The sequence below is a fragment of the Physeter macrocephalus genome, chromosome 16 (genome assembly GCF_002837175.3).
Source record: "Physeter macrocephalus isolate SW-GA chromosome 16, ASM283717v5, whole genome shotgun sequence".
Classification (NCBI taxonomy): domain Eukaryota; kingdom Metazoa; phylum Chordata; class Mammalia; order Artiodactyla; family Physeteridae; genus Physeter; species Physeter macrocephalus.
The window spans coordinates 83,953,695-83,968,017 of record NC_041229.1 but is presented as its reverse complement, the minus strand read 5'-3'; the positions used below and the strand labels follow the sequence as shown (position 1 = coordinate 83,968,017).

General features: G+C 34.1%; 2 protein-coding genes across 10 annotated transcripts in view; one reads left to right on the top strand and one right to left on the bottom strand.

Moving 5' to 3' along the window:
• The window catches only part of ELP4 (elongator acetyltransferase complex subunit 4), a 236,533-nt gene extending 222,419 nt beyond the window's left edge, over nucleotides 1-14,114 (bottom strand). For 3 of the 5 annotated variants that reach the window (XM_028501121.2, XM_007117517.3, XM_055091472.1), the window contains exons 1-2: nucleotides 13,802-14,113; nucleotides 6,703-6,738 (exon numbers count right to left, since the gene is read on the bottom strand). In XM_028501121.2, the coding sequence (XP_028356922.1) occupies nucleotides 6,703-6,738; nucleotides 13,802-14,024 (259 nt within the window). In that variant the 5' untranslated portion in view covers nucleotides 14,025-14,113. Of the gene's footprint in view, nucleotides 1-6,702; nucleotides 6,739-13,801 lie in introns of all 5 variants that reach the window. The other 2 variants (XM_028501120.2, XM_024118740.3) reach the window with 2 other exon arrangements.
• Nucleotides 14,115-14,185: 71 nt separating this feature from the next.
• The window catches only part of IMMP1L (inner mitochondrial membrane peptidase subunit 1), a 74,279-nt gene continuing 74,141 nt past the window's right edge, over nucleotides 14,186-14,323 (top strand). For 2 of the 5 annotated variants that reach the window (XR_003683600.2, XM_028501126.2), the window contains exon 1: nucleotides 14,187-14,291. The gene's annotated coding sequence lies outside the window, so the exon portion shown is untranslated. Of the gene's footprint in view, nucleotides 14,292-14,323 lie in introns of all 5 variants that reach the window. The other 3 variants (XM_007117523.2, XM_028501124.2, XM_007117521.3) reach the window with 3 other exon arrangements.

Here is a 14,323-nt window from a genome sequence, read left to right as displayed (position 1 = left end):
TAGTTTTGGAAGTCCTAGCCACGGCAATCAGAGAAGAAAAAGAAATAAAAGGAATACAAATTGGAAAAGAAGAAGTAAAACTGTCACTGTTTGCAGATGACATGATACTATACATATAGAATCCTAAAGATGCCACCAGAAAACTACTAGAGCTAATTGAATTGGGAGATTGGGACTGACATATATACACTAATATGTATAAAATAGATAACTAATAAGAACCTGCTGTATAAGAAAATAAAATAAAATTCAAGAAAAAGATATAAAGTCCAGGTGAAAGGATGATTCTCAAACAGGAGAAGGTATAACACATCTTTCCATTTGTGGATAGAGCTATGTTTTGAGGTTTGATGGTGGGAAGTTGTTTATGATGAGACTCTTACATCTGTGTGAAATAAGTCATTCCAGAAAATGAGGGAGAAAGTGGTATTGTCTGATGTTTGAGGACCAGAGAGTTTAAAAGGCCACTGAGGCTACTCAGAATGAAAAGGAGGTGATTAGAGTTATACAAAAGCTTGTTGCCAACGTTCAATGCCTTCTTGAGGTTGAAGATCATGATAGTCTCTAATAAATGACGTAAATAACTAGGACGTCAGTATAGGCAGCAAATGAGATGGTGGAGGAGGAGGAATAGCCCAAGATATAAATCTCACTCCAGAAAGAATTTTTAAGATGAGTTATCAGGTTTTAGTATAAAATAATGATTTACTGTCAAAGAAACTTGATTGTGAATCTCAGCTACTAGGTGTGTGACCCTGGACAAGTTACTTGGCTTCTCTCAAAGTTTCAATTTCATCTTCTGTAAAATATAGACATTCTCATCTGACTGTTGTAAAATTAAATGATAAAATATACATCAAGGGCTTAGCGTGATGCCCAGCACACAGTAAATCCTCACTAAATGTTAAATAGTTTAATAGAGTATTTAATAAGTTTTAAAGATATTAGAGTATGTTTTATATGAAATAGGTGTTATAAAAGGCAAACTGGAAAGGTTTAGAAATGATAGGAATACTAGGAAATTGAGTCTATAGAGAAAAAAATACAGAGTATTATGGAGATAAAAGAAACAGAGAAGGTAAGATCATTGGAACAACTTAATTCTTGGACAATGACCAAAGGTAACTAGGAGGTATATGGGTTCTGAAGTTTCACAATTTGAATTCTACAAGTAGGTAGTTGGGACAAAAGACTCAGGGGAAGTAGGCTAAACTTTCCTTCTGACTAGTCCTAAATTAATACTCTCTCCTTTAGAAGGGCTCTCACCACTTTACTACAGGAGCATACCCTGCTGGTAGTCTCTCTTATGCATGTGTTTATACAATTTACATATGAATACTTTTCTCCCTTCATCTTCCCTCAACTTCTGCCCATATTTTGATTCAATTTAAGCCTTTTCCATACCTCTTGCACCTGCACAAACATCTTCACACTATATATGTATTGTTCATAGTTATTGTACATGCAACTGACATCCAGTTTAAGTTCATCAAGGGTAAAAACCAAGATTCATGCTGCCTAACAGTGTTAAACACATAGTAGGCACTTAAATGTTTCAGGACAAAAGGTCAGGTGGTTTTTTCTAAAGAACTGTACTGATATCAGTATGTCTTATTTCAGTCTTCCAACAAGTTTTACTACTATAAAATAAATTAAGGAGGATACAAAATATAATAATATAAAACAGCAATTGGCAAGCTTTTTCTTAAAAGAGTCAGAGTAAATATTTTGGGCTTGTGAACCATACAGTCTCTGTTGAAACTACTTAACTATGCTCTTGTAGCACAAAAGAAGCCATAAACAATGTGCAAATAAATACAGCATTGTTGTATTCCAATATCTTTATAGATAAATCGCCAGCCAGCAGGTTGTAGTTTGCCAAGTCGTGTACCATAAGGAAAATGCTTAGAATTTATTACATGTTGTAAAAGGAAAACACAGCTCAGCAAATTCGAAAATTTCGAAGACAACTGATGAGAAAATACTATACTATACTTTGAGAGATATATTGGGAGCGCTTGGTTTTTGCTATTATATGAAATAATAACAAATTAAATCTATGAAAAGTATGACATTCTAAGGTGATCCCTATGATCCTGTTTCCTGGTATATGTCTTTGTGTAATCTCTTCTCTTTGAATATGGGTGGAACCTGTGACTTGCTTTTAACCCAAAGTATATGGCAAAGGTGATGGGACATCATTTCTGTTACATAAAACTGTAACATCTGTCTTGTTGAGAGACATTCTTCCTTACTGGTCTTGAAGAAATAAGATGCCAGTTGTGAGAGAGTGCCTCTGGCTGACAGCAAGGAACTGAATGCTGTCAACCACCGTGTGAGCTTGGAAGCAGATCCTTCCTTCTTCTGCCAGACCTTCAGTGAGAACCCAGCCCTGACTAACACCTTGACTGTCCACTTGCAGAGGACCCAGCTAAGCTGTGCCTGGACTCCTGACCCACAGAAATTGTGAGATGATAAATGTGTGTTCTTTTTAAGCTATTAAGTTTATGTTAATATTGTCATACGACAATAGGTAACTAATACAGGAGTACACTTATAGCTGGTTGTAATTAATTGTTTGAAAGCATATTATTTTTCTCCTACTTCTAGATCTAAAATTATATAATTAACCTAAGAGATTAAATTAAAAATAATGCTTTCATAAATGTCACATAACTTGTATTTCAATTACTGACTTCTATTAAATCTTTTTGATGCTCGATAGCTCCACATATAGACCAAGATCCTTTATGTAAAAAGAAGCTGTGTGAACTTTAAATATTTATGCCATCCTTTCACTTTTGATACTTTTCAGGTGTTCCATATTTACCCGTGTACCAGACTGTCAGAAAGCGATTTAAATATAAAACATCTCAAAACCTATTCCAGTACTGAAGGATGAAACATGTTTTAAGAAAACTCTATCTTTGATTTTCAAAGTAAATGTAGGAGCCCCTTAGTTCTTCAATCTATTCCGCAGAGAAGGGCCTTTTAAGTATTCATATTCATTTATTTTGCTGCATTCCGAAGGTCTAAAGTAGACCTACCATGGGTTTTCTGGCAGTGCTCACTGTCTCCAGTTTCCATAGTTACATTGCTTCTGAAACCGTAAATCCACTACTCTGTTACCCCACACTCATGTGCATGTACACAGTGAGACACAGAGTTGCCTTGGTAAATGAGAGAATGGTTAAAATGTTCACAGCCTATAGTGAAAAGTTATTAATGCAAATCATCTTCAGGCTTTAATTTTCTCTCACTTGTGGAATAAAAAAATCTTTGAGTAATAAGCAGTATAGTAGTGGCCTAAGCTCCTAACCACTGACCTTAAATCTCCATATTTGGTTTGTATTTTGAACTATTCCTCCATTTCTTAAGGCAGAATTCATCTGTTGTACAAGCTGTATTGACCAGGAAACGGAGAAAAGTAGAAAACCTAGTAGGTAAGATTCCCTCTGCTAATCTAATCTTTCAAAGAAATGTAAAAATGCTTCCAAATTTTAAGATTTCCTGGAGAAAACACGCTAACAGATAATAAAACCAAGTCTACTTAAGTTATACATATTTTCTAAAATCTTATACACTTAGAAGACGTTGATAGTAGGGCATAAATAATAATGAGACAATTAAAAATATTAGCTTTATGGAAAGACCAGACTATAAAGGCAAGGCCTTTGCTTTATACTTGTTATATTGTTTTATGCAATTATTAATTCAACAAATAGTTATTGAATACCTAGTTTAATACTTGGTGAACTGATATTTCATCAAAGGCAGACCCCTTTTTTTTTATCTGTCACTGTGCTTTAGTTATTCTTATTTGAGTTTTTCCTTATTATATATTGTCAAAAAATCTCCCTAGTGAGATCTCCAAGTTCATTAGTCACGTGTTGTTTCTGCATAACTGCCAACATCAACACTAAGCTTTCTGTCACTATGTAACGAGGATCCTCTTCCTCCAGCTTTCAGTTAACATGGACCTTCTTCCTTTTCATCCTCACTGGCAGTGTCCTCAAAGTACAGAGTTCTACTAACGATCTCTTTACAGTGATTTAGGCTTTTTCAAATGTGTTCCTCAAAATCCTTCCAGCCCTTGCCCACTGCCTGGTTCGAAAGCCACTCCCATATTTTTATTTTATATTTGTTATGGACGCACTCACTTTTAAAACACCAAAATCTGTTATGAAATAACATTTTCAGTGTTTGCAGTAGATGATTGCCTACTTAGAAAATTCAAGTGAATCTATAAACAATTCAAAAGTTGCTGGTTATAAGATGGATATACAAAAGTCAAGAGCAGTCCCTTGTACAGCTACAATCAACAATAAAGTGTAGTAATAATAAACACATCTATTATGCGTTTATATTATATTATGTATTATCTATTATATTATATATTATCTATTAACTTATGCTGTAATTATTTACTTTGCTTATGTATCCTCCTTAAGGGAAGAGAGTAACTCATTTATATTTGTAACCCCAACATCTAGCATGCACCTGGGTGTTCAACAAACATATTTTGAATGAATTATCAGTCGTCATTGGATCCTTAGTATCATTCACACATACTTCCCCTGGAGAAAAGAATAAAAATTTAGCTGGATATTTTTTAAACCATTATAATAATCTCCAGATTTTTGTTCATCAGAGAGAAAAGTCCCAGGTTCAAATCATGAAATGCCATTCTTCACTTTTCACCTATTTGGACTGGTAAAGATTAAAATGTTTGATAATGCACATTGTTGTTAAGGGTAAGGGTAACCTAATATTCTTATAACAGTTGATTGAAGTATAAGGTAACATAACCTCTTGGCAGAGCAATCTAATATCTAATACAATTTAACATGCTTCTATCAAGTAAGCCTATATCTTGGAATTTATTCTATAGATACTATATACTTATATGTGTATGCAGACCTTATATATAAGACTTGTACAATAGGATTGCTAGTAACAGAAAATAATGAGTTAAACTTACCAGTAGAGAATGATTTAAGTAAATTGTGGCATAACTATACAATAAAATCCTATTCAGTTGTCGAGAAGAATGAGGTATATCTATATGAATGCACATGGACTGATCTCTAACATGTATTAAGCAGAAAAAGCAAGGTGCTGAATGCGCCCATGTATATTAGTTATGTTGAAATATTTGGGTGGGAAACCCAGGACAGTATTGTCCCTGGGTATGGGGAGTGAGGAACTGAAAGGACAACCCAATTTTTCTACGTGTCCTTTTATATTTTCTGTATTCATATACTTATATCAAAACTGTGAATTATTTTTTCCCAAAATTCCTTCAATCATTCTTTACTTACTAAAAGATAAATTTAAAAAATGCAACTGACATGACCATTTCTAGAATTTAAGCATAGGTCACACTAAATTTGGAGTATTGTATTCAGTTTTGGGCACAGTTAAAGAGACAATGCCAGGGACTTCCCTGGTGGCGCAATGGTTAAGAATCCGCCTGCCAATGAAGGAGACATGGGTTCGAGCCCTGGTCCGGGAAGATCCCACATGCCACGGAGCAACTAAGCCCGTGCGCCACAACTACTGAGCCTGTGCTCTAGAGCCCGCGAGCCACAACTACTGAGCCCATGTGCCACAACTCCTGAAGCCCACACGCTCTAGGGCCCGCGCACCGCAACGATGAGTAGCCCCCACTCACCACGACTAGAGAAAAGCCCGCATGCAGCAACGAGGACCCAAAGCAGCCGTAAGTAAATAAATTAATTAATTTTTTTAAAAAAGAGAGAGACAATGCCAGACCAAAAGGTGCAACACGAGACCAACCAGGAAAGTGAGGAGTGTGAAACCAGTTTAAGAAACTATGTCTATTTAGTTTGGAGAAGATTTGAGGTGATTAAATAGTTATTTTCAAATATTTTAAGAGTGTCATGTGAAAGAGTATCAGAGGACAAAACTAGGAACAACAAACTTGTTACAGGCATACAAATTAAACATTAATATGCAGAACTTTCTAACAAATCATACATTTTCAATAACAAAGCACTGCTTTGTAAAGTAGTGAGCCCTTTAAACTAGGTAATCTGTACTCAAATGGTGTTTGGTATCTGTCAAGGATTATGGAAAAGTGATTTGTGGCCAAGTGGGAGCTTTGATTATATAACTGCCAAGGTTTATTTCAATTCCAAGAGTCTATGATCTAAACTTAAAAAAAGCTAAGTAGGGTTATGTATGTGTATTTAAGTAAGAACCAATGAAACTTTAAAGATGAACAAAAATGTGATTTATCAGTTTGTTACTTTTCTTTCAATTAGAAGACAATTATGATAAAAATCTGTGATATATACAATGGGCTTATGTGTACATCAACTTATCAAATGAATCACTGTAATAATCCCACTCTAAATATTGAGATTCTCCAAAAAATCTATTGGCATTAATTTTAGTTTTTTTAAAACAAATGGAGGGCGAAGCACTGTGAACATTTTTAAATTATAAGAGCTACATTTTCATATATATATTTTCCTAATTCATTTCAAGTTCAGATCAACATTTTAATTTAAATTAGAACTTAAGGCAATTCCTCTTTAATTTACCTTAACTCTTGTATAATTTACCTGAACTCTTGTAAAGTGTTAAATACTTAATTTCAGAATAGGCAAACCCATAAAATCATTATGCACAACAGAAAACTGATTGGGAAGAGCAAAGTATGTATGCTATACGAACCAATTAGAAGAACTGTTCCAACGGCCAAACCGCCACCTGGAAATGAAACAAAACCAAGAAGAAAATTAATCTACCTTTTCACATTATCTTTAGCATAAAAGTTAGGCATTATCAAGGACAGGTACTTCAATAACTTTAAAATTGCAGTTAAAAACAACATTTTAATTACCTTTGCAATACTTTGCTTAAGGTGCTATTATGAAATAATTACATATTATATGTAATTATACACTACACATTACAATTACTTTCATAATATACTGTACTATCCTCCTTTCTCCTGTGTTAAGACCACGCAGCATTCAACATAACCGGTTAAGCAATCCATAAATGTTATATTTAGCACTTGCTAATAAATTAGCTCAATAGCTAAGACCTAAATGTGCACAGTAATTTAACTACAACAGAAGTACAACATAAAAAAGAAAGGTTATTATAATAGAAATTCCACTTTAATATTTATTCTCAAATTTAACAAGCCTTGGAAAAAAACCCTGATAATTAAAACGAATTCTTTTTCCATTATTAATAATATACACAAAGTCAGGACATACTCTAAATATTTTTGTCATTTCAAACAAAAAAGGCACAATCACCACAATCACCAAACACATTTTCAATTTTACTAGAAAATGGTATTTTAAATATCTGAATTAGGGTAATATGATCATAAACATATAACTCAAATAGTTTATTAAAAGTCAATTTAAAAGCAAGTTTTAGGAAACTAGAACAACATCAGAAAGACAAAGACATTCAACCATTTGACTCCTGATATTGTTTGTAAAACCACTTGTAAAAGTATTACTATGTATAATTAATGTTGCAAACATTTGGTTGTTTGTTGCTAACAAATTTTTGGTTGCTAACAAATGTTTGTTGCTAACAAATTCACTTAAAAATTTAAGAATGTGTACACAAAGAATGAAATGTACTTAAAGTATAATTAATTTAAAAAGAAACTAAAAATTGTTGGACAGTTGAAGACAATATTAGTAGGGTTTTGTTTGTTTGCACAAAACGGTGAAACATTTAGAATAACAATAAAGAACTTTTCCCCAAAAAAGTTTTGTAGTGGCGAACACTACATAGAAAAACTTAGGATGAAAAATTCATTTGATAGTGCTTATTTTTTGTCTTGCAAATAAGCATAAATAACTGTTATGTTTCAAAGAATTTGAAATTTGGTAACATGCATGCACACAGAATACAATCCAACGTTTGGGGACTTTATAAACAAAACATTCCAAATTGCTATAAAACAATTTTAAAAAAAATGAAACCAACACATTTATATATTTTTAAGTGAATTTTTTATAGAATCAAATATGTATTTTAATTTCACATTGAGATAAGTTGCTTCATTTTAGCATTTAAAGCCACACCAGACTACACAGGATAACTCCACATGTTGGTCAAACTAAAAGATTAACATAAACTGAAATATGTGTGATGATAATAACCATAAAGGATCAGAGCAAATTTTCTTTGGGACAAGATTAAATATTTAATTTTATAGTTTGTGCTACATATGGACCACTACTAACTTTTTAATCCATTTTAAACACTTTAAATCACACTCTCCAACTCCTTACTTCACTATTTTCCCTTACATGCAAAAATAAATATTTACGTAATCATTTTGTGTATTTGAGATGAAATAATACAAGCATATAACAGATACTGCAGTGTCTAGTCTACAGCAAGTACTATAAAAAAGTTAGCTGCCTTTCTTTCTATAACTTAATTTTTATAGGAAGGATTTAGATTTCTTATGTAAACTTCTTTGGGTCTACATTCATGTCCCCTCAAATTAGGAATTTATATAAGGCCTCCAAGTCAAATCGTTAGAGAAGTATTTTGTGAATTATATTCACAGTGAAATAATGAGAACAGATAAAGAAATAGTTTCCCTATTAAATGAAGTGATACCTGGTTCAGGTGACTTGCCCAAGGAGGTACAGTAAGAGCTACCCTTACCAGTCTGGCAATTATTTTCTGACTAGAAACTAAATGACACACTAAAACTGTTTCATTAGATAAATGGTGATCACCTTAACGGTAAATCAGACTAGGCTAAGGTAGTTTTCTTTAAGAATGAGTCAAAAATCCACTGTTGCTGATAATTCAGGAACCACCCCTCGAATTTTAAAAATCTCACATATATTAAAATTCTGATGTTTGGAAAATTTGAATATTACTTAAAACAAGATAATATGAAGACAGTTTAATGACTTTTATCAGCCAAATTAATATTCTATCAGGACTTCTCTTACAAAAAAGCAACTTTCTTTTTTTCTAATGGGCTATATGTAAATTCACTAGACTCAAATTTGAATTGGCCCTAGTAAATGTTGGTCATTTGGAAGGTTGGTCATGGGAAATAAGAAGCCACCTTATTATTTATTTGTAAATAAAGTTTTTATTCTATGTATATGAGGTAAAATTATTTGACATGTACATACACACACACATATAGCAGCAAAGTTCCTCTATTCTTCCAAACTTCATTTTAGTGTGTGACCAGACCCCACATTTCCCCAAAATACTTCTGTATAAGGTATTTTGAACTAACTCACTTGATATACTGAGGTTCTAGTTATATTTTAAACTACAGTAAATTTGAATAAGTTTGTAGTCATGCTCCCTACCAAAAATTGAAAAGCTTAGACAACAAACCATGACAAGATGTCTTGACATGGCATGTTCAACAAAAGTTAGTTTTAATACATCTTTAAATGCAGTAATCCATTAGTAACTTCAAAAGCATGTCTGACATGTAAGTAATGGGGTAAGTAAGCACTCGTCTTATTTCTATAATGAAACATACAAAGGAGTAAAATGGTCTTGTTTATGGCCTCCTCTTCTCTTTAATCATATCTTAGAGAAATCATCAATATTCTAAGTCACTAAGCAAATAAACTGTTGGTTTTACTTCTAGACCTTTTTAAGAAGTATATTTAAGTTATTCTCCAGCTTACTAAAAAATATGGGTAGAATATTTTATCAACTTGTAAGACTACATGAGTTTGAAAGCTTGAAGATACTTTGCAAGTCTGATATCTTAAAGTATTAATTTCATCAAGCTTTTACATTTTAAAAAAATGACAGCTTTTGTTTTAAAACTAGAAAAAAATCTGATAGTGTAAAAACATCAGAAAATTTAAGATGTTAAGTGCCAATATTTTTCTATTTCTTTAAATATGAAGGAAAGAATTAAAAAAAATTCATGTGAAGAGTTAGAAAGTGATATATTTAGAGGGAGAAAATTCAATCTCACACACTTCCCCCCAAAAATCTTTAATTAAGCTATAAATTTAGGGTAAATGAGGTCAAATTAATATATTAGAATATTAAGGTCCAGAAGTGGTATCTTATTTTACAACAAGGGAAACTCCTTTTTCAAAGTTAGAGGAAGTAAAAGGGAAAAGAAATAAAAGTCAGGAAAGATAAGTGATTTATACCAGTCCTTTCCAGTGCTCTCTATAAATGGTTTTGCTTAAAATTATAGAAAGGCATTTTAGGGAAAATGCAACGTAAAAAACCAGTTCATATTCTTGGTTCATGGCAATATCCTTAACTACTTAACTAATGCCACACTTCAAATTAAATTGCAGTTATGTCATTAACAGGTCTACTTTTTCTTCTCTCTCTAGGAGGTATGAAACATCCCAACAACTCCTGATTATCACAACTACTGGCTGGACAAATATGGAAATCAAAAAAGACAAGCCATCAGCAATGAGAATGGGTCTGTAGATTAAATTACACAAAACAATTTTACATAGCAATACAAAGGAATAAGCTACTTTTACTTTAAATGTACAGCTATCAATTGTTAAAATGTCATAACCAGGATTATGTTAAATATATAATCCAAGATCAATGCATATCATCCCACACTCCAGATTAAGATATAGTGGAGCAAAGGAACTACAACCACCAGTATTTATTTTTTCACAGCAGTGTTGAAAATGGCAGCTACCCTCAAGCTTCTTCAGAGTCCTCTTCCTGGACTATTATTTACCCCTAATGCCTATTTCCAGTCACTTGACTGTCAAAATTTAAAAAGTTCTGAACAGCACAGAGTTAAGCCAGTTAAACCTGAGAAGTCATTGTTCCTTTGAATATCTTTTTGAAGGATGAGACTGGGGGTTAATATGGTCCTAAAATGGATTATATATCCTAGAAAAAGTGAAATTCTGCCAGAAGCCTTTACCTACTGTATAATCTCTCTTTGGAAATTCCTGGAAGAAGAAAAATGAAATAATTACATATAGTGTCCTCAAATAACAACATAAATGTCCTGGAAAGGCAGGATTGAGAAACTGGGTTAGGAAATCTCAGAACTTAAAAAATTAGCCAACTTGGGAAAGGTATATTGATATCTAACAATAAAATAAGCTGTCAGAACAAAAATATTTAATACAATTAGATCATGGAAAAGATGCAGTAATAGGGAATTCTCAAATTTATAAAACACTTTGGAGTAAGCAATGGAAATATTAGCATATCACAAATAACTGATATTCAATTAGCCTATATTATGCCTTTCAAATATGTTTTGCATCTGCACTTAAAATTACAATAATGTCACAGTGGCAGTAGTAAAATATCACTGCAGTGTATGTCAGTGACAATACAATATTTACTTGTTACGCAGTAACCACGGAATATATATAGGCAAGAATCACAATATCACAGTATAGTTTTATCATTCTAATATCATAAAATCCTACTATCATTACATTTTGTCACAATATGTTTATATTAGACTTGTCACAATCTGAGTCAATTAACATTTTAGAACAACAATATAATCTGAATTGCTTTTACTTTTGTGTATACACATTAGCAGCCAAATGTTTCACATTCAAATAATGGTTTAATGAAAAACAAAGGTATAGGGTTTGCTCCATAAGGCCACACAAAATAGAAAAATCAAAATACAAAAATGCCTTAAGAAGTTAACAACAACTGAAATACTTCTGGACAGTTTAATATTCCAAATGTAGTAACTCCTATTATAACAATGTCTTCAACTTCTGTGCAATTTGAGAATTAACTGTATACATGCAAAACATATTTCAAAATATCCAAAAACTGATACTTATTTCAATCATCTTAATGAACACTAATTTTTAGCATAAGCTTGTTAGAGTCAAATTATTAGCGTCCCCATCCCCATGCAAATCTGGAAAAATTCTAATTACAGTTCAAGTTTATATCACTGTAGAAACACATGAGGAAGGTGCTTTGGGTCACCTTTCTGGTGGGTGCTTTAAGAGACTATACGGTTAAATCTTTAGGCTTAGATTCAATAAATGGTTAAAAACACTTGAAAAGAGTTCTCAGAAATTTGAAACAGTTGCAGCATAGTGCAGAGCACTAAATGTGGAGCTTAAAGATCAGCCCAGATTGTCACTAGTTTTGTGACTCTGTTCATGTCAGTTAATCTCTGAGCCTGATTTTAGAACTCAAACACATAATTCCATCCTATGTATTTCATAATCTCTTGTCCAGGTTTTTTCCTACACATTATTTTTCCTTCAACCAAGAACTTATTTAGAATCTACTACGCGCCAGGTACTGTGCTAGGCACATTTTGTTATTCTAATGAGGAACTTAAAGTATGATGTTAAAAATGTGACCTTTTTGTTTGGAGAGTTTCAAGATCAAGTGAATGAAGTTACATATCTCCATTGAGTTACAAAAAGAAAAAAAAAAAATTAAAGACTAGGAACAGCCTCCAAGCTTTAAGTTTAAATATAGGACGACACCAAGCAAGGCTCACAAGGGAAAGAAAGTGAGACAAATATTTGCTAACTAGATATTTTGAATCATTTCTGTTTATAGTACCATGCAATTGAGGAAGGCAACAGTCTTGAAACAATTAAGGGAAAATACTTAGATTTATGTAGAAATAACCAGGATTCAGTTAAGGTCATGAAATAACAGAGGCAAGAAGCCATACTCTTTTTCATTGGTCTCGTCATTTTCTATTGCACTAAACCTATCTGAAAAGCCTACCTGTGGGAAAAAAATTGCAGAGAGAAAATGTCAAGGGAAGTACAAGAACAAGCAATGGCATTTGTAATATTTTATGAAAGTGTACAAGGCTTAACTGACACATCTCACCCTATAAAAATGTTATGAAATATTAACATGGACCAATTTTAGTAAAGTAGCATTCTGATAGGAATTAACTAATTTACAAGCCTTATTAACACTGCAGCTTTGTCCTACCAATCTAATCTGTTCAATCTTTTCAACATAAGTTATGAATCAAGCATATTCTTTAGTAGCCTTCTTATGAAAAATTCCAGAGATTATACAGGAAAGCCTAAAAACTGGACTTCTTTTTCTTGTCAAATGTGAATTAATTTTAAACATATTGTTTGAGATGTAACTCTGGGAAGCAAAATATATAGAAGAAAAAATAACAAAAACAAATATGGATATATTTAACGCAGACGCTGGGTATGATTGCTAAGGTCAAAGACCGGCTTTAACTACTTTGGATCCACATAAGCCTTTAACACACATTCTCTTAAAGTCAATATAATTTGTTTAAAGATTCAGAACCAGGAGATAAGCAGCCTGGTGGTGAAGAGGGGAAGTTACTTTCTTCAGAAGAGGGGAAGTTACTTTCTTCAGCATTTTCTAATGAAGCCCATCTCTCACAACTGATACAAACTTTTTGTTAGTCCAAACCGTGAGCTACCTGGGGTTGGCAGAAGGGTACATTCACAGACCAGGACGGGATACTAGATCAATGCCAAACCGTCTCCAAACATTAATGATTCCCCTTGACTAGGAAGCATGTCAGGGTAAAAGCATGTAGGTTTCCTGTCGTAATCTAGAAAAAAGCTGGCGGGCACCAGAGTAGGAAGTGGGAGAACGAAAACAGATTTAGTTAACAGCATTTAGAAGTCTCCATGCAACCCTTCCTCCCCTCCATCTCCATCAGACCGGGCTATCCTGTCCACGTCCGAAGGCTGAGAGGTCAGAGAGAGATGTGGGGTCAGGGTGGCTCCCCCTGGCAGTTCCCCTCCCTAGTTTTCCCTCTGTTGAGCCCAGATCTCCGTTCTGAACCGACCTAGGAGCTGGTCCAGGGCTGGGAGCCCGGTTGATACCAGCAGCTGTCCATTCCGCACCGACGGTCGTGTCCCCGAGATGGACACCAGTCGAGAGCAGCCGCTGTCGGTACCGCTGGTTCTAGGACCCCTCCGCTGGAAGCTGGTGACGTTGTTCCTGCTAGCCGCCACCACCATAGACCCAGTACTCCTGGTGCCTGTGCTGCAGGTCGCCGCTGCCGCCATCTTGGCGCTTCCCGCGTTGACCCAATAGGAACTCTGGGAACTCAAGCCTCGAGTCTGTCAGAGCCAGCCCCAAACTCCCGCCTCCTTGCCTCCTCCTCGGCTCCCGAAGCCAATAGGACTAAGAGTTCCCTCCCGAGTCAACCAATGGCAAGGCGTATTACTGAAAAGTGCATTCTACGTCAGGACGACGGACTTCTTCAAGGCCCAGGTGAGAAAGAGACACCCTGAGTCCTGGATGAGAGCCTTCGGGGTTCTTTGGGACCAGAGGTGGGTAATATCATTCAACATTTTTCTCGTTT